The sequence below is a fragment of the Capsella rubella genome, unplaced genomic scaffold (assembly GCF_000375325.1).
Source record: "Capsella rubella cultivar Monte Gargano unplaced genomic scaffold, Caprub1_0 scaffold_5, whole genome shotgun sequence".
Lineage (NCBI taxonomy): Eukaryota > Viridiplantae > Streptophyta > Magnoliopsida > Brassicales > Brassicaceae > Capsella > Capsella rubella.
The window spans coordinates 3668262-3692649 of NW_006238919.1; the positions used below are offsets into that span (position 1 = coordinate 3668262).

General features: G+C 31.2%; 3 protein-coding genes, 1 long non-coding RNA gene and 1 pseudogene across 5 annotated transcripts; 1 reads left to right on the forward strand and 4 right to left on the reverse strand.

Annotated features, from left to right (window-relative positions):
- Positions 1 to 5365: 5365 nt before the first annotated feature.
- LOC17887330 (ninja-family protein AFP3) lies at positions 5366 to 7436 on the reverse strand. 2 transcript variants are annotated; one of them, XM_023782439.1, is made up of 3 exons: positions 7347 to 7436; positions 6704 to 7106; positions 5366 to 5810 (listed from the first exon to the last, which is right to left on the reverse strand). In XM_023782439.1, the coding sequence occupies exons 2-3, from the start codon at positions 7098 to 7100 to the stop codon at positions 5506 to 5508; spliced, it is 702 nt and encodes a 233-aa protein (XP_023638207.1). In that variant the 5' UTR covers positions 7101 to 7106; positions 7347 to 7436; the 3' UTR covers positions 5366 to 5505. The 2 variants fall into 2 exon arrangements, with proteins under 2 accessions (XP_023638207.1, XP_023638206.1); XM_023782438.1 differs by lacking the exon at positions 7347 to 7436 and having other exon boundaries at positions 6704 to 7327.
- A 1677-nt stretch (positions 7437 to 9113) lies between these two features.
- LOC111830753 lies at positions 9114 to 10148 on the reverse strand. The gene is made up of 2 exons (XR_002834096.1): positions 10090 to 10148; positions 9114 to 9391 (listed from the first exon to the last, which is right to left on the reverse strand). It is a non-coding gene; the product is annotated as an uncharacterized LOC111830753 (long non-coding RNA).
- Positions 10149 to 15265: 5117 nt separating this feature from the next.
- On the forward strand, positions 15266 to 16726 carry LOC111830483 (annotated as a pseudogene).
- Positions 16727 to 17734: 1008 nt separating this feature from the next.
- LOC17885025 (cyclin-C1-2) lies at positions 17735 to 19633 on the reverse strand. The gene is made up of 9 exons (XM_006291664.2): positions 19502 to 19633; positions 19304 to 19410; positions 19169 to 19208; positions 19033 to 19077; positions 18823 to 18941; positions 18621 to 18735; positions 18471 to 18521; positions 18134 to 18281; positions 17735 to 17979 (listed from the first exon to the last, which is right to left on the reverse strand). The coding sequence occupies exons 1-9, from the start codon at positions 19531 to 19533 to the stop codon at positions 17875 to 17877; spliced, it is 762 nt and encodes a 253-aa protein (XP_006291726.1). The 5' UTR covers positions 19534 to 19633; the 3' UTR covers positions 17735 to 17874.
- Positions 19634 to 22268: 2635 nt separating this feature from the next.
- LOC17886590 (cyclin-C1-1) lies at positions 22269 to 24341 on the reverse strand. The gene is made up of 9 exons (XM_006291665.2): positions 24233 to 24341; positions 24004 to 24110; positions 23880 to 23919; positions 23706 to 23750; positions 23416 to 23534; positions 23201 to 23312; positions 22883 to 22933; positions 22627 to 22774; positions 22269 to 22539 (listed from the first exon to the last, which is right to left on the reverse strand). The coding sequence occupies exons 1-9, from the start codon at positions 24262 to 24264 to the stop codon at positions 22435 to 22437; spliced, it is 759 nt and encodes a 252-aa protein (XP_006291727.1). The 5' UTR covers positions 24265 to 24341; the 3' UTR covers positions 22269 to 22434.
- Between the last annotated feature and the right edge of the window lie 47 nt (positions 24342 to 24388).

The window sequence follows — 24388 nt, forward strand, 5'->3', positions numbered from 1 at the left end:
CGATTTTAAAGTGAAACATTGCATAACCTAAAACTATGTACATAAGCCACATATTACTAATTTATGTGGTCACAACTAAAATTAAAATTATGTAATTTTTATATTAATCAAAGAAACAATTGTGAAAACTATAACAAAAACAGTGGAGAATTTAAAAGAGTATTTGTCACTTTCGCAGCAGCAATTTGGTATTCACAAATAACTATATTAAATTTTCCTATGATAACTTTTACTGTATGGTAGTTACTGGTTATCATTATGTAATCTTACTAAATTTTAACCTAAAAAAATATATTTATATTTATTTCAAATATAACTTTCTTATACTCAGTAATAATTTAATTTGTATTGACTATTAACTTCTAATTCTTACAAATATAAATATACTTAGAAATATTAATGTGTTTATTCATATAATTATTTACAAAATCACAGTGTATTATACTTTTAGGTCTCTCAAATTTAATCCAAATACATACAATAACACATACTCTTAGTTATTCCTAAATTGTATATATCAATATAACATTTTGTTCGCAAAAAAAAATCAATGTAACATATATCTTAAACATCAAAGAAACTCAATCAACTGATATAATACAAAATCATATATATAAGTAGAATAAAAACAAAAACTGCCCCGTGGTGAATTACGTGGGTAAATTCTAAATGTTATAATGTATATTTATACTTACAAATATTAATTTATTTTATAGTACATTTTTAAAAAAGAAAAACAAAAAACAAATACGTATACAAATTTATAACCAACCACATCTATACCATATCATATACATTTAAACTTAGAAAGTACAACAACATATATATATATATACACCGTAAGATATATATATATATATATATATATATATATATTCATTTTAATATACTAACTCATTTATTTTGATTTATAAAATGAAAAAATAAAAGAAATAGACCCGTGGTGTACCACGGGGTAAATTCTAGTGTACCATTATAAGCACCGGTACTTTGTTCTGCTTCTCATTCAAAATACATGTGTCCTTCAATCGGTGGTTTAGATTTAATTAAAAGCTGAAATGTAATTAATATTATTAAAATATTATAAATTTTTTTTTAAGCAACCCTCACAGTTTTAAATCGGTGGAGGTGGTCTTATGAGCTTCATTGCACACTTGATCATGACATTATGTTAGCCCATCTTTGGTTATATTTTTTTGGAATAGATCGAGCTATGTAATTAATTGAAGCTTTTACCAATTGAATGTACAAACTGTGAATTTTGTAATGTATAATTAGATTTTAACCTGTGGTACACCGTGGGACAAATATTTTATTTTTAATTTATATTTTCGAAAATTTACAATTTTTTTAGAGTTTTATTTATAATTATTAAGATTATATATTATCAATTTTCAGTAGATCATTTTGATTATACATGTCATATATCATTGTTGTTAAAAGATAGTAAAATAAAGATTTTTACCCGTATTGAAGTCTGAAATTAATGATATTTGTTTTTAAATATCAATTTAAACTCGTCTCGTCTTACAATCCGTCCCATCATATAATCCGCGGAAACATATTACAACTGTCATGTCATATAATCGTTGAAAACTTAAACCCATGTTTAGCAAGTTCATTAATACTTCAGGTTAAACTTGGTGTAGAGTTAAAATAATAATAACAACAGTTAAAATTTTAAAAGTTTAAAATTGTTTTAAATATATTAATATATATATGTAATTAACAACTCTACTCATCTTACAAACTATCCTGTCTTACAATCATGTTCGTCATATAATCTCGGTAAAATCAATATGACATTTCAATAATACGTTTTTTAAAATTTGCCGTAGAGTTAAAATGTTAATGACAATTAAAATTTTTAAAAGTTCCAAAATAATTATAAAATCTATAACTTTATAAATTAATAATACTTCATACTTCTTAGAGAGTTTAAATATTTAAAATCTATAACTTTATAAATTAATAATACTTCATACTTCAGCTTCCCGCTCATTCGTATTTGGAAAAATATGGTCTTATTTATAAAAGTTATGAATCATGTCAACCCGATATGGGACGTTAAACATATGTAAAAAAAATTTTAATATACACCCATTTAAAAAAATTCAAATTGCAATATATGCGAAAAAAGTTTTGTATTTTTATTATACATATGTATTATATAATAAATTAAATTAAAAAACATATAAGTACATATAAAGTTATTGGACAAATATTTGAGAGAAATAAATTAAAAATAGGAAAACTATCTTTTGTATTTATTATGGAGAGATTTTAGGAAATTTGTTAAATGTGATTATTGTTTTATTTTAAGTAGAGTAATTAATGTCAATGGCATAGATTTGTAAATAACTTTCAACTCCAAGGTTCTTTTCAAAAACTATTACAAAAATGTTAATATAGATTCTTGTTTAATCTAACTCCTTTCTCCTTTCAAAGACGCGAAGAAGCTCTCCAGATGTCAACCATCTTTTGGTTGAAGCAGAAATTATATAAATTAATTCTAAAGAAGCAGACTATTTTCAAAATAGAATAAAAAAATTCCTGTAAGTTAGCCAACTATTGAAACGATCTAGACTAATTTTCTTTTATAATTCATTAAATATTAATCCTATAATTAATCTATATATATAAAGTTAGCTTTTTCTCTCTTCTCCTTAAGCCACATCATCATCCTAATCATCATCCACCTCATTTTATTATTTGATTTTAAAATTAATTATATCATTTTATCATATAATTTTAAGATTTAGACCTATGTAAATAAGTTTTCCAAAAAGGAATATGAAAAGTCTTTTCTTATATTATACATTATAAAACTAAAAAAGATAATTGATTAAAAAGTTAAAAAAACTTACTAATTATCGATTATACTAACAAATATATAAATAATAGATTATAGTTTTTAAGTGTTTAAAATATATATATATATATATCAATTAAAAATATTATTACACAAAATTCGATTATATTTACACAATTTAAACCTAAATTATAATGAGATTTAACCGGAATAGAACAAAAAGTAAAAAATTTTGAGTATATAAATCTATCTAATTTATGTCTCACAAAAGTTTCCAAGATAAATGAGATAGGTAGGAACGAAACATGAATTATCATTTTAAAAAAACGTATAAAAAGGTAAAAAAAAACCAAAAATTTATTTAAAGGTTTCCAATATGAATTTAACTAATATTTTCCAATACAACACATATGTTAAACTAATAAAAAATAAAAAGTTAACTATATTTAATAAAAATTAAAAATTAAAATAAATAAACAATATTAAATGAAATAAACCAAATATAAAGTAAATTATACTAATATGTTAAATTTAAAAATTGTTCCATATGAAAAAATGAAAAATATATAAAACATAAAATCAGAAACAAATATATAATAGTATAAAAATGATCATAACGAGATATAAATTACGTCAAATCCAAAAAAAATGTAAAACAAAAAAAACTTATGACAATATATAAAGAGATAATGTAAACAATAAAAAATACAACAATCCACCCGAAACCCACATATCATTTTCAAATTTCGGGCCAACATATTAAAAAGGCCCACAATATTAACATCTATATCTATATCTGGTAAAAACCCTAATAGCACATGTTTATGAGTTTCTCAATGATTCTCCACCGCACTTCCGTTTACACTCACACTTCGCCTTATACTATACACTCTTAATTTCTCAACAACTAATGAAGCTAAAAGTCAATAGGTTTTCTATACAAACATAATCTAAGTTTAAAAAAAAGTATGGTATAGTGAAAAATTTAAGTAGAAAATAAAATCAGAACCAATTACTCATAAACAATGTAGGCAACCGACTAGTACTTAATGAAATCGAATTAAACAAACACGCAAACAACAAAAAATATATAACCAACAAATCTAATGAAATAAACCAGAATTCTCCAACAACCAAGAAACAACAATATCAAGCAAGCCTACCACGCTTCTAATTTTACGGTTCAAGAAAAATCAAATAAATTATGAAATAACATTAAATGACTCTAGATCACAGCCCTCGTCATTCCTTCATTCTACAATCACACTTTTTCTTTACCTGCACCACAAGAAAGTGTTTAGTAAAAGTTAAATAACATCCATAAAAATTTGGGAGAATTTCAAAAATACATTTGTTCAAAACCACATTCCATGTTTTGAAATCTTCATTGTTAATGCCACTAAAATTAAATATTAATTCAAATAATTGCGCAAACTTATAAACATATGCACAATTACCTAGGGGAATTTGCAAATCAGGTGGTCCATTGTAAGCCCAAATTGGACTCTAAAAATCTTAAACTGATCAGTTTATTTTTTATCTTCTTTAGATTTATTAATTCTTGCAGATTATGAAAACTGTTACAAAGATAATTCTACCATGGACAATACTCCATGTTGATCTTGAACAATACTCCATGTTGATCTTGAACACCTCCTTTTCCATTCGCGATCAACACCATTGGACCAAAGGGGCTTCTACAATCTTAATCAATTTGACTACGAATAAAAACTACACATTCATTTAAAACTATAAATTATAACTGTGCAACAACTACATATATTTTTTTGTGTATGTGGTTTACTTAGAAAGCTGCCTATCGCATTTGTAACGTTCCAACATCCATCTTTTTTTAACGATCCCCACATTTTTCTCAGTCTCTAGGCCTATCCTTATCCGACGACCAGTTCGTTACGGTATGGAGGCTTTGAAAACTTGTTTACCAATCTTTTCTCGTGTTTTGTCTCGACTAGTACAATTTCAACAAATCACTTTCTGGAAGATCATCCGTCGTGAAACTAATCCAGCATAAGCACACTTAGCTATGGAATTCTCTTAGATCGAAAAAATATTTTCATTTTTAATTATAACCAAAAAAGAATTGCTCGAGAAAAGAAACAAATATTAGTGTCATAAGTCCTAAGCAATATTGTGCTGTCTTTAGTTAATTAATTGCACTAAAGAAACAAATGAAGCAACAATTAACTCTGCAATACAAAATTAAACCTCCCAAAAAATAAAAACACGAAATAGGAAATAAACAAAGATAGGTAATAATCCCAACAGAAATAAAAAAACCATAGATTTCATTTTTTTCCTCCATTAGCTCAAAAGTCACATCTCTCTACTCCGACTTGTTGGTATCATGGGTTAGGTTGAACTGTTCGGTGCGTTAACAAGTCACAAAGAAACTGGACAAGCCTCAACGACTGTACATCGAACAAGTAAAAGAATGAAAACTAATCTATCACAAAGAATTAATGAAACCATAACATTTTATGTAGAAAATCCGAAAATCAAAAGAATGAAACCAATCTTTCACACAAGAACGAATTAATGAAACCATACTTCTTATGTATAAAATCCGAAAATCGCTGAGTTCAATAAAATTTCTGTCTATACTCCTTAGAGATATGAGAATTTGTAACATTGTTTCCGATACAACAAACTCCTCAATAGAGAGACCAAAAGGATCACAAGAAGGGAGATGGATTTACAACAATGTGCTTTAAAGGATTTGCAACATCACTACCACCAGCATGTTTAATGAACTCTGCCGGTGAGAGGAAGCTTCCATGGCACACACATACAATCCTCACCTCCTCACCTTTCCCGTACCTATACAGAAACCCATCAATCTTTTTCCCGTTCGGTCCATTGCCTATTGTTGACACACATGGCATGTCTTCCATGATGTTTCGGGTTGCTTGTTTACCCGCATTCTCGGGCTGGGATTGAGCAGTTGAAGGGCTTGTTTCCACGGACTTGTTTGTTGTTACTTCAAACACAAGAAAAAGTATTTCAATTAAACTCCAAACAAGAGACAACACTAAACATAATCAACCAAAATGTCAGCAAACCCTACAAGATTTACTAGGTTCGCTTTTCGAATCTTATAATTGATAATCCCTTGAATATAAATTTATCACTTAGAATGGGAATAAAAACAATGTGGTAACAATAACTGCTCTTTTTCGCTCCAAAATTCGTTTATTTCGGCTAACGATTCCTAAAATGGCCAAACATCGGACTCTAAACACCTAAAAGACACGTAAACACAATAAAAGGCGCGAAATAAAACGACAAACAAAGATTCAAAATCTCTAAAACAACCTAAAAGACACCTAAACACGATAAAAGGCGCGAAATAAAACGGCAAACAAAGATTCAAAATCTCTAAAAGCACCTAAAAGACACCTAAACACGATCGAAGGCGCGAAATAAACTGTTAAACAAAGACTCAAAATATCTCAAACACCTAAACCCGATAAAAGGCAAAATTAAACGCTAAACAAAGACTCAAAATCTCTAAAGAACATCTAAAAGACACCTAGATTCAATAAAAGACCCAACATAACACATAAATCATAGACTTAAAAACACATCCAAAGATGATTGATCCACGCTAAGATAAAGAATCCAACATAACACATCACATCAACCACAATGCAAACAATTGATCAAGAACCAAAGAAGATTCAAAAGATAAAGAATCTAATATCCAAAAGAAGATTCAAGTTCTTCTACCCTAATAATTATTAGTCAAGAACCAAAGATCTAAACAAGACAAACAAAACCCATCAAACTCCAATTCCAAAGTCTATAGTTACCATGCATTAATCCAAAATTCCGAAAACACATGAAAGATCACAAAGATTGAATGTAATGTACCTTGAACAGGAGGAGGGATAGTAGTATCAACTTCAGACAAACCAGAGGAACCACTTCCAGAAGAACCAATAGATCCTTCTTCAAAGACCTTATCATCTCCACCAGCAGCAGCTTTATGTTTCCTCTGCTTCTCTGATCTCTTCCTCTTAGCCTCGAGCCTCCTCAAGCTCTGCAACTCCTTCCTCTTCCTCCACTGCTCCTCCGTTTCCGCAGGCATCGAACAAGTCCTACTCAAACCTGATCTATCGTTGACCACCAAATCAAGAACCGATGAAGACCTCGTGAGCCTTGTTTTCGCAAGTGGGTCAACACCAAATCTTCCATTGAGAGACAAACCTAAGTCCAACTCAATCTCTACATCTCCATCTTCTTCAGACAACCTCTGCTTCTTCGACATGAACCTCTGCAACATAACTCCGGTTAGATTAGAGATCTCTCCTTAATTTTTTTCTTTCTTCTCTTCTTATTCTCTCAAACTTTTAGATTTAAAGATCAGAAATTTTCAACAGATTCTTGATGATAAAGAAACAAATTCAAAATCCCAAAAGAAAAAGAAAAAAATCAAATTTTAGAAGATTTTATTTCTTCGATTAATCAAGACCTTCCTTTTATAATTCTCAATAATAATAAATAAAAATCTCACCAAATTGTTTTCAACATTTACCGAAAAAATCTCCGACAAATCTCGAACGAACACTCTGAAGAGAATTTAGAATACAATCAGAAAAAAGCTGTTTTGTCTAAATTGCGTAACTTTAAAATACCAAAAGTACCCTTATTTGGTGCATTAACGACACGTGGACTTATGCTAAGACTTATTGACCCAAAGGACTTAGAACACCCACGTGGTTTTTGATACAGAGAGAAACAAAGACCAGACTGGACACGTGTCCTGTGCTCAATGGTGTTTACGTTATAAGTTGGGATGTCGCAGCGTCAGGTCGTCACGTGTCTTTGTTTTTTAATTAAAATCACATTATCTTGTATGTCGCCACGTGTCCATAAATGTTATCTTCTATTTATTTTTCTCTCTTCTCTAGAGATGTTTGACACGTGGAGTTTATTTGGTTTATATCTTTTTTTTTTAACCATTATAAGTAAACGCAACTTGACTAAAAAAATCGAATATTTAAAATAAAGTGTGTATTTTTTTTCCAAACGATATAATAATAATAGTCAACAATTAACATCGTATCCGTTGATAGAATAATATTTTTCCATTTGGTTAGTGGGATGGTGGGTTTATAATTTTTAATAAAATGAACATGACTTACAGAAATTAATTTTCTGTTAATGTAATAAATATTTAATACTATCTTCATTCAACTATGGGTGATTTGATTTGAACATAAATTTGACTACATTTAGCCACATATAAAATTAACACGCGAGCTAAGTTACTATGATTAGAGATTTACTTTGTGATTTGATATATTTAAAAATTAAATGAATTTATTTTCATATTAAATATGTGAAACTTTTTACTAGTAATGAAAAGAAATATTATTGTAAACAAATTTAAAATTTATTATATCTTTTTAAAATTTGGTTAATATTTTCCCAAATTCAAACTTTTCGTCATGTTCATAATTTTAAATATGTCTTCAATTTTTTATATAAAATTTATTTTTAAATATGTCCTTAATTGTAAACTAGTATTCAGATTGAGTAAGTAATGCTCTATAATTGTTCCACTCTTACATATGTACTTTTTATTGGATTAAATCATAGTTTTGTGAAAAACTTAAATGAATTTTGAAATAGACGAGTTTCAACGGTAACACGAATTTTAATATTTTTACTTTGAGATTAAATTACTTGTAAGTACTTAAAATATTTGGAATAAAAAAGAGTAAATAAATATATAGTAAATCAAATAATGCGCATAGCTAGATTTGTTTTGGATTATGTTCTTTTGAGAGATTGAACTGAATTATCCAAACCTTTATTATATCATATTACACTACATACACACAAAAGTACCAATCAATTTCTCACATTCAAAAACTCATATAAAAAAACCCACAAGGTCTGAATGGTTATATCATAGTTACCTTACCATGGATAAATCTATTAGCGGAATACATCGTTTTATTTTTATGATGGACTATAAACTGTTGTTAGCTAATTCTATTTGTATGTAAAAGTGGTTCGTGATTAGTCTGTAATATTTTCTTATAATTTTTTTAATTACATTATAAACTGTTGCTGGCTGACTTTATTTATATGTAAAAGTAGTTCGTGATTAGTCTGTAATATTTTCTTTTAATTTTTTTAATTACACTATTATGATCTATATTTGATGAATAATGAATAAAAAAGGTCTATTTTATTTATAGTTTTGTCCACTTCAAACAGCTGCTACCATTCGAACCCAAAAGATTGTAAAATGTCCATATGTGATAAGTGCTCCAAAATAATTTAAAATCATATCATAACATGTGAAAGTTACGTATGTAAATAGACAACAACAACAAAATGGAATCCGAAGAGAAGAAACACACACGCAAGAAATCAGACAAGAGATCAGAATAGTGGACCTTACAACAATTTATTTTTTAACTTCAACTTGCAAAAATATTCCAAACTTTGTTGTTTCGGTTCTATCGACGTCACTCCTTTGGGTGTTTGACACGTTCACTTCCTCGACAATCACACACGTGTTTAGCTTTCATTGTTTTACAACAGCTAAGCAAAACCATCAAACCAAATTAGAAAGTGCATAGAGAAAAAGAACTAGAAAGCGATTTTTTATTTAGATAATGAAAGGGGTACTCAACTAATCATTAATGATATAATTTGAATTCTAATAATACTAATTTTTTGGAATTTGTAATGACTAATTCAATTACTAGATCAAGGGATTTACACAAATATGACTAATTTGTAATAGCCCGGTTTGTTTCATCACCGCCGACGGTAGCGGTAGCGGCAAGAAAGAGAGAAGTACTGTTCTGATGCAGAGTATAAAAAGAGTGCCTAAACAACCCAGAAAATTATGAAAATTGGTGGAAAGATTCACAACAAACATACAAAGCCACAGGAAAAAAACAGATCTTGATTTGGATTTCCGGATTAAAAGTTATGAACAAATTTCCAACACATTAACTGGATTGACACAACACCACGAACAGTCAACTAAAGCAATTTTCTATCAAACCAAATGGAACCAGAAAACTCTCTTTATATCAATGGAAAGATCTTGCTGTCTAGTTTCTTGAACATATTTCAGATATAAAATCTGAGGTCTTTAGCCACACAAGCAACATAATCAAATAATCTCAATCCATTATAGCAAAACCCATTAAAACAACACAATCAACTAATCTCAATCTATGCTAAAACAGAGATGGGGAAAATTATAGAAGAAGATCCAGAATACTTACCAAGAGAACAAAGATGAGAGCAGAGGAGCAGAGAAATCGAATCTGGTGATGTTCTTCTCTTCTTCGCCGTTGTTCTTCTTCTCTTAGGTTTAGGATTTGTAAAACATTAAACCAGGGTGTTTTTGTCAATTTCCAGATTGAATGCAACATTTCAATCAATTTCCAGATTGAATGCAACATTTCAATCACGACCGCTGAATAAAACTGGCGTTTCAAAATTCTCGCCGCAAAACGCTGTGTTATGACGCAGCTCATTGCGGTGACGAAACGAACATCATTAGCTGCGTCCGCCGCAGCCGCAACTACCTGCGGCGGTGAAACGAACAGCTCCAATGTCAACAAATATGGTTATACAGTAACATCACAACTAGAATATCTAAGTAGAAATAGTCATATGATTGCTCAAGATATAGCCAAAATATGAATTGGGGGAAAATTTGAATTTCAAATCCTATATATATCTCAATTGGTGTTCCATATCGGCTTTTTCTCACATTGTTGAAGACCTTCGGTCAGTTATTTTTTAAAGTGGACAATTTTCCGTTGATCTTATAAGTTTTTTAAAAAAATTATCCAAAACAATACATAAAAGTACAGTAATGACTATAACAACATAGTAAATAATGTAATTACTAAAAGAGCACATAAATGTTTTTGGGAAATTACATTTCATAGACACCGATAACCTATTAATTAAAAATATAGCATCCAATATTCCATATTTTGCTCCCTTTTTAACCTCGCAAGTTTAGCCCTATACTACACTCTAAAAGCATAGATGATGCCACCTATTTTCTTTTTCTTTTGGTTTCTTCTACTCGCTCTGTCTCTCTCCTTTTCAAACACGGCTGCTAAACTTTACTTTTAGTTTTTCATTCCTCCAAGGCTATCATGTTAGTTATCAGTATAACATAACAGTTACTTGATTCCTTCTCACTCTAACAGTTACCGGTATAACATAACAGTTAACATAATCCTTCTAGAAGTTCAAGTGTTGAGTTAGTAAGTCCCTCATTTCTATTTAATTTAAATTTTTTAATTTATAAGACAAGGCATGTTACCTAAATATACTAATTGTTACGTTCAAAAACTGCTGTTATTGACTAAACTGAATGATATACATATATATATATATCCTTGTGTTGGAAACTATACTAACACGTCTATAAAAACGACAGTATTAGTTATTAGTCTAAAATTTATCAACCTAAGATAATTTTTACTTGGTAAAATTCGCCATAACTCGGATTTAGTATGTGTTTGGTTACATTGTACTTTTCACTAAAAGATGCACGAGGTGCCATTCCTCTGATGAGGATGAATACATAACTCACCTAATTTACCTGATAACAAATACATAATCCTCTAATGCTTTTTCTATCCATTATCCATAATGTTATGATTATGTATACATACTCTTTTAGAAGGTCAAGTGTGTAAGTAGTGATACCTTGTTGTATTTAATACCAAAATTTTAATTTATAAGATAAGGGTTGTTACCTCAATATACTAATTGTTATGCTATCGACTAAACATAATGATATCGCATATCTTCGAAGGTATCATCGACAGCATTTAATGCTGGAGTTGTGGGCATTTGTGTGTATCTTTGTCAGTAGGGAACAAAATCAATTCATTAAACCATGTAAATCTTTATAGAGCTATATTTGTCTTTATCTTGAACATCAAGTGAGAAAACTAGTTTTCTATTTAGTGATACCAAACTTTTTGTTTTACACTCTACCATGTCTATAGTTTTAATCAGTCCAATGTTTTTCAAGTTTTATGACTAAACGTTTCAATATTGATCGAAGATAATATGTGCATAATATAAAAATAGGAAAAAAATATCATTTTAAATTTACTTTTCCAATGGGCTGGGTGTTTGTTTGGGTTTGGTTCGGATATTTTGTGTGTTTGGGTTTAGGCACATATGACCCATTCAAATGTTTTAAATATACAAGAGGATGGGTGTAGAATACATGGTGATGCATGCAGAGAGGTTTAACATTATCGATTTTTGACTACCTATATCACGACAATATACTTATATTTTCGGTCAACTCGAGAAAAATCCAAAATTAAACATGCTTATGTTGGAGTAGTTTTAGAATGACATTATGGGAAGTGATTGTTAGAACCGTGCAAATCAGAACATAACACGGATAAAGATAATATGGGTCATCCTTAGCGACAGTCGGTAAGCAAGTCTTTTAAAGTAATGTTTTTATGTGTTGAAATCTGATCATTGGATTTGACCTATATAACAAGATTAATTACTAACTTTGGAACCAATATTTGTGATATGTAAATATGTTTTTCTGTTTTTATTTTAAATTTTCTACATATTTCTTATCTCGTTAGAAATAGAAAGTGATTTTCGTTTTACACATATTAAGAGGTTATCATTGCAAATAAATCTCAAAACTCATTGAAGTGGAAATTTGGATTTTTTTTACATAAATGCATAAACTCTCAAAATCAAGATTTTGTTTCCATAATTTTTATTGGATAACTATTAACTCAACAGATTTTAGAAAATCAAAAATCAAAATACCAAAATGCATGCTAGAAAATACTATCATTAAATATTTTTAGTGATATGTTTGATAATTTTTTTTTATTTTCTACTAGTTAGTGATTTGTCAATCGTAGACAATAATGATACTCTTTACAAAAGGAAAGCAAAACTCCAAATGTAACATTACATATTTGCATGTCAAGTAAACGCTAACCTAATTTCACTTAAAAATATTTGTTTTGATTTGCTGAGAAGAAGAAGAAGAGAATAAGAAGATCGTGATACAAATCCAATTATAATTATCGATTTGGGGATAATTTGATTTGGGGGGTTTTTGTTTTTGGATTTTAATCGGTTTAGATTATAGTTAAATTGGTTTATGATTGGTTTAATTTTGTGTTTTTGGGTTAAGACGAGATTGATCTACATTTAACCAACAATAACCCAACTCGATGTGTAAATCAGTTTCGAACTTTATTTTTATGGGAAATAAGTTTCGAACTTTATATCTAGAGAGAATTAATTGTGAAACTTTTTTCTGAGGGAGATATAGAGAGACTGGAAGTTTGGGTGAAACTGGACATTAGGGGTCCAAGGATCCAAGGATCATTGTCCAACCTGGACATATATGCCCACTGCATTCAGACACTTGCATAAATTCTCAAATTCCAAATGTGACTTTGTTTCTTTAACAAGAAAATTAGGGGTCTAATAATTAAGTACGTACGTAGATGTAAATGTACAATAATAGTTTAACGTAGATGATTAAATGAACATAATCGTAGTGAGTTTCTCCCTACTTAAATAAACAAAAATTACGTTAACAAAATGTGAAAAATTCTGATATCTCTTTATCTTTCTAATTTTGGAAAAGGGTCTAATTTAAAAACCTAGAGTGAAAGAAAGAAAAATATAAAGGTTATATTAAATTCATCTAGAAAACATCATCAAGCGTTAAATAGGGGTTCTCGCGTCCAACAATTTTGCCTTTAAGTTCTTTAATTCTTTCTCAATTTGGTAGCACCCATGTTCTAAAAAATTAATATAAATTTTGAGTTTATGTCAAGAATTGGGTAGAGTCGGTTTAATTCCGGCTGATTTACTAACTTGGTCAATTTATTAATTAAGTCAAATAATATTCATTTAGTCAAATGAAATCAAGAACCCTATTTTTATCAAAGTGACGCCTCCTTGGTGCATGATTCGTAGTTGATTGTCGTGATCTACTTTAAAAAAAAAAGAGAGAAGCTACGCGACATCGAGGGAGTGCTTTACACCAGGAATTTGAACGTTAGCGGTTGGTTTCAGTTTTAGGGTTTTGTCTGTGAGACTGTATTTTTCTACGGTTTATCCCAATTTGCTTCAAGGTTTTTTTTTTTGTTGTGGCTTGTTTTAGGGTGCGTTGAACTGTTGTAATCTTGAGGAGATTCTCTCCTAACTGTGTTTGTTGTTCGAATCCTTTTTGTAAGGTGAGTATGTAACCATGAGTTTATCTAAGCGATTGAGATTGAGTTACTTATTTTGTGATGATGTGTAAGTGTGTTCGAGGTTTCTTTGGATATGTTCTATATACATAAAAAAACAAACCAACCAACCAAACATCCAATGACATCTCCAACACACCTACACATCATCATGAAAATAAGTCACTCAATCTCAATCGCTTTGATAAGCTCATAGTCACGCAGTCACTTTAACAAAGTGATTCGAACAATAAACATAACCAGGAGAGACTCTCCTCACGATTGAAACATCCCAACAACGCCTTACAACAAGCCACACAAACAGAAACAACTGTGAAGCAAACTAGACAAAAAGACAGAAGAAAATACAATCTCACAGACGAAATTCTAAAACAGAAATCAACCGCTAACTTTCAAATCTCTCCAAATAGAAAGCATGCCTTGGGTGTTAAGTAGCTTCCCAAAAAAATTTGTGTCGATCAGGTAACAGACGAGACCACGATCACACTTTTAACCTCTGCTGGTCCGAGACCATGCCTTGGGTATATTTTTCAAAGATACGCTTAACAAATTCCACCTACAAGAATAAAAATGATGAATAAAAACCAAATCTTGTCCCAAAATCAAGAAAATTTAGTAAATGGTAGTGTCTCCTAAAAGTTTGAATTCATTTATACACCTATGAAGGAACAACTTGAAAGCCATTAACTTCAATGCTTTCAATTAGCAACACACGAGTCCCCTTAATCAAATCTTTAGACAGTACTTCATTTCAGCGTGTAATTCTCCTGTGCAAAGTAAGAGTGTGTTTCTAGCATTTTTTTTACAAACACTATGTCTTCTGATTACAATCCTCTAATCGTTTCATCAGTGCAAGGTTTTGTGTGATCGTCATTGAAAATTTAGCCTCTGAAGTTAACTTGTTTGCAGAGTTCAAGCATCATTGTCAATGAGCTGCAGAATCCAATATGGCAGCAGCTTCTTCAGTTTGGTCCGATAATGGTAGATAAGTAGTGATGATAGTTCTGTATCTAAAATTAATATTATTTTGCAGAACTATAGACTATATTTAATTTGTTTGATCAATCGTTAATCATAAGATAATATTATTTTGGAGAACTTTAAGTTTAAAGTTTTGACTAAATTGATCGGTAAATGATGTCAGATCAAATTTTCTCTGAGAATCTGATTTTCAGGTGATTGATTGTCAACGAGAAGTTATGGCTGAAGGAGTTATTTCGTTTGGAGTTGAGAAGCTTTGGGATCTCCTGAGTCGAGAATCTGAGCGACTGCAGGGAATTAATGAGCAAGTAGATGGTCTAAAGCTGCAGCTGAGAATGTTACGGTCGTTGTTGAAAGATGCAGATGCCAAGAAACATGGAAGTGATCATAGGGTGAGAAGCTCCTTGGAAGATGTCCGAGACTTGCTTGCTTGCTTACTGGATCGCCACAAAGTTGCTTCAGATATCGAAGGCATCACTGAGAGGATCTCTAAGGTGATTGAGGATATGCAGAGTTTTGGGATTCAACAAATCATTGATCATGGTAGAGACAAAGGGCTCAGAGAGAAATACGACATACCTTTGCTAACAGTCCTGAAAGCAATCTTGTCGGGGTGGAGGAGAAGGTTGAAAAATTGGTTGGTCATTTGGTGGAGAATGATAGATTTCAAGTGGTTTCTATATCTGGAATGGGCGATATTGGTAAAACCATTTTGGCCAGACAAGTCTTTCATCATGACACTGTCCGACGTCATTTTGATGGATTCGCATGGGTCTGTGTATCGCAACAGTTTACACAGAAGCATGTTTGGCAGATGATCATGCAACAACTTCAGCCACACGATGGTGGGATTTTTTTTTTTGAATAATCAAAGATGTTTTGGGCCGAAATCCATACATCTCCTCAGGCCCAAAACCAAAGCATGTTATATGGTTTCGTCCCAAGCGCTACTCGAACCGGCGACCTCTAAGCTTTTGCCAGAGATCTTTACCAATTAAGCTATTAGCACTTGGTACGATGGTGGGATTTTACAAATGGACGAAAATGTACTGCAGAGTAAACTCTATCAATTATTGGAAACCGCTAGATATTTGGTTGTCGTAGATGATGTATGGAAAGAAGAAGATTGGCACCGAATAAAAGAGGTGTTTCCACGGAAAAGAGGTAAATCTTAAAAGTAATATATAGCATAAATGTGTTTTATTCCCTAACATGAAAATACAATTATTTTGCAGGCTGGAAGATGCTACTTACTTCTCGGAATGAAGGTGTTGGGTTACATGTTTACCTTTTAGAGCAAGAATCCTTAGTGTCAAAGAAAGTTGGAAGCTCTTTGAGAGTATCGTCTCTAGGAGAGATTAAATTGGTACACTTTCAAATATAAAATTTAAATCGAGAATCTAGTTAATTTTGTTTTGGAATGTATTGACCTTGTGATGTTGTGCAGCATTACCATTGTTTGATGAAGAAATGAAAGCCATGGGAAAGGAAATGGTCACATATTGTGGAGGACTACGATTGATTGTTAAAGTGTTGGGAGGCTTGTTAGCTGGCAAACATACAGTTCGTGAGTGGAAAAGAGTTTCTGACAATATTGTAGTTCAAATCGCGACAACACGGGAATACAGAATATTGTCTTTGAGCTATGAAGATTTGCCAATGCATTTAAAGCATTGCTTCCTTCACCTAGCAAATTTCTCAGGGTGTTAGATCTTTCTAATGTAAAGTTTGAAGGAGGGTTGTTAGCTCATCCACTTGAGATTCTTGGACTTATGCTGGGCTAAGGTATCTCATCTACCTTCTACTATGCGGAATTTAAAGCGTCTGCTCTATTTGAACTTAGAAGTTGATTTATCTGAACCTATTCATGTGCCAAATGTTTTGAAAGAGATGCTAGAGTTGAGGTACCTTGTCTTACCTGAGATTATGCATGATAAAACCAAGTTGGAATTGGGTGACTTAGTGAACCTGGAGCTCTTGTGCAATTTCTCAACGCAACATAGTAGTGTGTCATACCTCCTTCGTATGACTAAGCTTACGTCTCTCTCTGTATCCATGAATGAAAGGTTTACTTTACAAACTCTATCGTCATCTCTCCTTGAATTGCAAAACCTCGAGACGCTTAGGATCCTTCATCTGGACCATACGTTAAAGGAACTGAAGATTGCAAAAATGAAGCAGGAGTGGAAGGAGAAATTGTTTCAGGTGGACAAGATTACTACAAAGTCCAACACATTCCAAGTGTTCAATTTTTCAACTATGATGAGAATAATCAGTAGCAGGTAACGAGAAATTGTTTAATAATGTTCACTTTGTTGGCTCTACGTTCTATTTGGATTCATGTGAAAGTCTTGTGGACAGTCGCAATTTACATACATTGTTCTAACATGGATCATCTCTGAAATAGATGCAGGATAAATGAACAAGAAGCTAACCAAATTCTCTTATTAAGTACTCTCCAGAATCACATGCGAAACATCAAGGGCTCAATAAGAGATAAAGGTTGCTTCATAAGAGTCATCTACTCGTCTGCTGATCAACAGGTTTTCGCGTAGTTACTCTGGAACTGATTATGAAGAATACAAATTCTGAAGTATCAATAAGTTGCCAAGTCTTGGATTAGTCTCACAGCTCTCACTCGTTATGTTGTGGCTCAGAATATCAAGAACTATTTCATATAAATAATGCTTGAGAACTCTTTCATGGAGAAACGAACCTTGGATGTTTCGGCAAAACAATATATTTTCTCAGGGGAAAAGGAAAACACAAACAAGTCGAGATAGATTCCTAGTCGAAACTTTACGAGTTTGTAGCGAGTTTGTTGAAGGCGGCATGAACTCTCTCTTCCGTGAACAGTCTGTGGTTTTCATAGAAATCTAATATCTCCATTGCAATATTCTTCACCTGCCAATATGTTCAAAATATACCGATGAATAATTAAGACAAGACCATGCCTTCGCGTAAAAACAGAGCTAATATTTTCTCAGATAATTAGAAAGATAATAACAATGTTTACGACGTAAATGCATATATATATATATATATAGACAAGACGTACAATGTTCATGTCGACAGAAAGCTCTTCGAACCATGTCCTTATGTCTTTCTCTTTGTGTACAGAAGCAATGTAAATGCAAGCGAGTGTGATGAGAAAAGGCGGATGTATAAGGATGAGGTCCATTCTGTAAGTGTCGTTAACAAGACCCCTATAGTTTCCAAACAACAATTAAAGAATCAAGAGAGCATTCACTTTTTTGCTTGCAAATCGAAACCTGTTTAGCTCTGTTCCAATTTAAGATTTTTCAAGTGCTGGTTACTGTTATACTATTGACTTCTTGCTTACAACAACACTTCATCCCCAAGCTTAATAAAGAACAAAAGTTTTGGATACTTACCAAGTTAAATGGGTCATACTTGTGTCATTGATTCCAGAATCCTGCAAGAACCTGTAAGTAATGCAAAGAAGGGTAACCAAAACGAAATGCATAGAATAGTCACAAAAGGATTTTGATGAAGACACATAAAATCCTTAGCAAACAACTTACTCAGGCAGAGACCGGTATGGATGAAACACAACAAGATAGAAGTTCAATGCTTCCAAGATCTTCATCTCCATTTCAAGAATATCTTTGATCTCATACCTAAACTTTTCATCAGCATCTACAGAGAGAGAGAGTGAAGCATCCAATTTCTAATCAAAAACGCCGCAAATTTTCCAATCAAGAAAGATTAGAAGCAAAGACTTACACAATTTTTTAATGTAGAAGACAATAAGTTTAGCATGAATCACACTCTCTTCTGCTTTGCAAGCCAAATACAAGCAGGTCGGTGCGACAAGTTGAGGCTCATATTCCGTCAAACTCTTTCTGCCAACAACACAACAGTACACCATAAAAACCAAACAACCAAGCCTCAGTGCTACATAACATTACCAAAATCAACAGAAACCATACAAACCTTGTGTAGACACGACGCATATAAGTCACTGCAGTAGCAACAACTCTGTAATCATAAAGTGTTAAATCCATCAGCATTGTTAAAAGGGTCATTGCACATTTCAAATCTCTCTGAGACTAACAACAAAAGACTTCACCTTTGCCTAATCTTAATGTGTTGAGCCAATTTTGATATATCTGAAAACCAAAACAACAAAGAGACCATGGAAACCCACAAAACAACGAACAAAATTAAAGACATAGAGATGGTTAAATCAAATTCTAAGTATTACAATTAGACATATGAAGCTTGATGAGTCTGAAATCTTCAACAGAGATTCCTCTTTGAGCATCAATGGGATTAACAACATTAATCTCTTCTGGGTCCTTAAGCTCTTTGCTGTACGAATAAAACCCAGAACACGAATCAATCAGGAACACATAGATACTGAAACAAGACAAGGATCTGTGATGTCAAGATTGAAACTTACTAGTGCGTCGATGTCCAGAAATTGGAAGCCATAGCTTCTTCGATTCTTCAACTTCAAAAAAATATAAAGTTTCCTTTTTTATTATGAGAGAGAGCATCAGAATCCCTTATGGACGGTAAGCTGTAACGCCTAGGGGAAAAATAAAATAAAGTAGAGTATTATCCCAATTATTCATAGAAACCAAACAAATAATTATATATTTTCTAAAAGCAATTTTTTAATAAAATTTTATGGATTTGTTATTATTTTTCAGACTGAAAAAAAAAGATTAAACAAACGTTTTAGAATTTTTTTTTTATATATTGAGTATTGACATTTAATGACAAATCTATATGATTCCAGAAAGGGAAAAATGTCATAAAAATCCCGAACTTTCAAATTTGGGACAATTTAATCATGAACTTTAAAAAAGTCATTTTAATCACAAAGTTTGGTTGACTTTTCCGTAAAATAGTTAAGTTTTGTTGACTTCACTTATTTAAGCATGACATTTATTTTTTGTTAAAAACTTGAGGATGTGGTTAACTATCTGTGAGCTGCTTCTATTTAGCCTAAATGACCATGTTTCTTAGACGACAAAACGACGTTGGAAGTCGTTTTCTTCCTCCATGGGTATGTGCTATAGCAACAATTCAACAAGCAGTAAAGAAAATTTGTGGATTTTTCTAGGGTTAGGGAGTTAGATTTGTGAATTATGAATCAATTTTGGGATTTAGTTTCTTCAGTTTGTTAAACGACGTCGTGAACTTTGCCAAATTAATTTGGGAAAAATGTCATAAAAATCCTGAACTTTCAAATTTGGGACGATTTATTCCCGAACTTTCAAAAAGTCATTTTAATCACAAAGTTTATGTTGACATTTCCTTAAAATAGATAAGTTTTGTTGACTTAGCCAATTTAAACACGATATTTAGTTTCTCTTAAAATTGCGAAGACGGGGTTAACTATCCGTAAGTTGCTTCCGTTTCAAACCACAAAACGCTGTCGTTTAAAAAACTGAAGAAACTAAATTCCTTAATCGATTCATAATTCACAAATCTAACTCCCTAACCCTAGAAAAATCAACAAATTCTCTTTACTTTTTGTTGAATTGTTACCATAGCGCGGACCCATGGAGGAAGAAAACGACTTCCAATGTCGTTTTGTCGTTTAAGAAACATGGTCATTTAGGCCAGGGGCGGATCTAGAAAATTTGTTCAATGGGGGCAAAAATATAGTTAAAAACTATCAAATACTAAATTATAAAAGACATAAAATTGTCATGTAAAACTTTAAAACATCTTACAAAACCACTCAGACAATCATTTAACAATTGAAACCTTTTTACCACATTTTCATTTGTGACAGATTCAAATAATTAAAAACAAAAAAACATGTTATTAATTAAAAATTTAGAAAATTTTGAATTTATAGACTTATATTTTAAAATTTATTAATTTTATATTTTTGAATTATGTAACAAACTTCCATAAAAGCTTAACCATAGAATAAACATATAAACAATTATCACTGCAAAAACTAATGAGAATTTTTGAGAAATGCCCCTTTTGGTGTACCATTTTTAAAAATACCCCCTTTATCTATCCATTTTCAAAAATACCCCTTTTTAAATATAAAAAATTATAAAGTTTTATATAGTTTATAAGGTACTTCTATATAATAACTCCTACTGGGAGATTCGATACAAATATTTTAAAATGTTTTAAATAGTTTTAAATCGTTTTTATAAGTTTTATAAGGTTTTTAAAAGGGTTTATACGGTTTTTAAAAGGTTTTTATAAGGTTTTTATAATTTATTTTTACACTATTTATGAAAGGTATATTAAGTTTTATACACATATAAAGGTAATTTGTGTATATATTTATAAGCTTACACACATATTTGGATAAATTTCAACATTTTTAGTGGGTTTTTTGATAAAGTTTGAAAATGGGGTATTTTTAAAAAGAGGTATATGAAAAGGGGTATTTTTGAAATTCCCCCAAAACTAATATAGTCATGTATAACATAAAAACCTATATAATGTTTTCCAGGAAACATAGTTATAAGCTTGAACTGATTAAATAAAATTAACTGACTAAAAAATAATGCTTATATAATAGAACAATTGTAAAAAAAACAGGAAAATAAACTCACAAATTGATAGTTGTTGATTTGTTATCACACAAAGAAACCAAAGGACTAAAAAAGAAGAAAATAACAAAAAATTAAGTCTAGATTAGTAAATCTTTAATTTATATATTAATATATTTTTTTTGGTACATGGATTAATGGGCTTTTCAAGAAAAAGGATAAAAAGTAGTTTTCTTTTGTGGGGACAGATTTTGTTTTCTAATAATATTAATAATTTTTTAATATTTTTTTTTTTTTTGGTTGGTGGCAGCTGCCCCCACCACCTTGCCTGTGGGTCCGCCCCTGATTTAGGCTAAACAGAAGTAGCTCACAGACAGTTAACCACTTTCAAATTTTTAACGAAAATTAAATATCATGCTTAAATAAGTAAAGTCAACAAAAGTTAGTTAAATAAGTGAATAACAATATTTCCTAAATCTCTTACCTGAGTAAGATTAACTTTGTGATTAAAATGACTTCTTTAAAATTCAGAATTAAATTGTCCCAAATTTGAAAGTTCGGGATTTTTATGACATTTTCCCAAATTAATTTATATTTTTTTTTTCTCCTCATCATGATTCAGTATGACCTTTTTCACATTTTAGCTTTCTACTAAGAGAGGTTTAGGCTTAGATTAGGAAAAACAAAATGGGTAAACAAACCAATTTTGATAATCAATTAAAAATAATGTTTACTTTAAGATTAATATGTTTGGTAGGATTAACAACAATGTTACATGTATTGCCACAGAACTAAGAAGTCTTTAATCTTATTTTTCTGTGAGATAAATGTTGGAAGATGGAGAAGATTTCATCGGTTGCTATGGTTTCAAAGCCAATTTGCTGAATGCAGAATTCACTTTTTCCTCGGTGATTGTTCTGTAATTCTCATAGAAGTCTAGAATCTCCATGGCAATGTTCTTCACCTGCAACTCAATGCCCCATGTAGAGATCTAAATGTCATAAAAGAATACCGCAAAATATCGATAAGGGGTTTTGGAAGAATGACTGACCAAGTTCATGTCCTCATGAAGATCTTCAAACCATGCAGTGATGTCTTTCTCTCTGTGGACACTCGCTATGTATATGCACGCTAGCGCTATGCGATAAGGTGGATGTACAAGAATAAGATCCATCTTATAAGTATCGTTAACAATTCCCCTGAAACACGAAAACAAAACTCGGTTTTTCGAATGCTTTTTTTTTACTCAGGTCAGAGATTTAGGAAATAAGTTCTGAGGAAAATTTCTCATCATAGAAGGACTTTACCATGTGATTTGGTTCATATTTACATCGTTTATTGCAGCATCTTGCAAATACCTGAGAAATCAAAAGAATGAGTTCTTGAAATGAAATATAGGTTTTCTAACTAAAATGAACTCAGATACCAAAACTCTCCTAGTGAATAATAAAGTCGATCCAAAAATTTCACTATATGAACTCAAAAACATTAAACGGCAAGTTTCTTTACATGTATCATCATTTACACTTGTAATAATCTCTTCTCTGTTTGCAACACAGACAATAAGATAAAACAGATGCAAATTACATTGCCTAATAAAAGCAGATAAGAGAGATAATACTTACTTAGATAATGACATGTAAGGGTGAAACACAACCAGATAATAGTCGAGTGCTTCCAAGACCTTCATCTCCATTCCTAATATATCCTTTAGTTCATATTTATACTCATCAGGATCTGCAACGACATAAGAATCCTTGTCGAAAATGTCAAAAACCGCATATCAATTATCAAAGCCAAGAACATCAAAGACAAAAAACACAGTAGAAGAAGATATTACACAATCTTTTGATGTAAAAAACAAGATTCCTGGCCTGGACAATGCTTTCTTCAGCTTTAGATGCCAAGTACAAGCACGTAAGAGCAACAAGACGAGGCTCAAACTCTACCATACTCTTTCTGAGACAGCATAACGTCAAAAGAATATATCAGTGGCTAAACCTGAACCTTTCACAGGTGTTGACTACACTTTCAAATAGTAAAATCAAGAACTGTCAAGAACTATTGGCAAATAACACATTTCATTCACATTGATGCAACAGATCATACACAAATTACAATTATGCATACCTTATATAAACCCTCCTCATATACGTAATTGCAGTAGCCACAACTCTACATAAGTATTGAAACCAAAGCGCAAAGAGCCAAAGGATTCATATTTAATTCCACAGAACCAAAAACAATTTAATGAAGCAAAAAAATGGATCCCCAAATTACAAAAAAAAAAAAAAAAAAACAAACCTTTGCCTTACTTTAATGTGCTGAGCCAATTTCATTATATCTAAGAAACAACAAAGATTCATATGTATAAAATCTCAAACACTCTCTTTGATCAAATTTATAAAAAGGAAGAAGCTTTCGTTACGATTAGACATATGGAACTTGATGAGTTTGAAATCATCAATTGAGATTCCACGTTCTTTATCAAGATCGTGAACTACATCTACTTCTTCTTGATCCAAAAGCTGTTTACTGCTTCGTCGTCACACCAAACACAAAAAAAAACAAAAAAGTCGAGATATTGAAAAATTAGAAGTTGGGTTAGAAGGAGAAGGAAGAAGAAGTAGTGAACTTTGAAGAGGATTAGTGATTACTAGTGAGACGAATTCCAGAAATTGGCAGCCATGTTTTCCGGTACACCGTCGAGATTTTGTTAAGGAGGAAGGAGGAGGAGAAGATCTTTTGGCTGGTGGTTTCATGATCTATCAAATAGTTGCTTTTTATTTGAAACTTACATTTTTAAGGTGTTA

What these genes read in the sequence shown, in the direction of transcription:
- LOC17887330 (XM_023782438.1), bottom strand. Translation starts at nt 7,115, where the DNA reads ATGTTGCAGAGGTTCATGTCGAAGAAGCAGAGGTTGTCTGAAGAAGAT. An exon ending in TATCCCTCCTCCTGTTCAAG is followed by an intron (nt 5,811 to 6,703) that starts GTACATTACATT and finishes TTGTGTTTGAAG; the next exon opens with TAACAACAAACAAGTCCGTG.
- LOC17885025 (XM_006291664.2), bottom strand. Translation starts at nt 19,533, where the DNA reads ATGGCTTCCAATTTCTGGACATCGACGCACTA. An exon ending in CAAGCTTCATATGTCTAATT is followed by an intron (nt 19,209 to 19,303) that starts GTAATACTTAGA and finishes TTTGGTTTTCAG; the next exon opens with ATATATCAAAATTGGCTCAA. An exon ending in TTTCTGTCGACATGAACATT is followed by an intron (nt 17,980 to 18,133) that starts GTACGTCTTGTC and finishes ACATATTGGCAG; the next exon opens with GTGAAGAATATTGCAATGGA.
- LOC17886590 (XM_006291665.2), bottom strand. Translation starts at nt 24,264, where the DNA reads ATGGCTGCCAATTTCTGGAATTCGTCTCACTA. An exon ending in TTCTGGAATTCGTCTCACTA is followed by an intron (nt 24,111 to 24,232) that starts GTAATCACTAAT and finishes ACGACGAAGCAG; the next exon opens with TAAACAGCTTTTGGATCAAG. An exon ending in TTCATGAGGACATGAACTTG is followed by an intron (nt 22,540 to 22,626) that starts GTCAGTCATTCT and finishes ATTGAGTTGCAG; the next exon opens with GTGAAGAACATTGCCATGGA.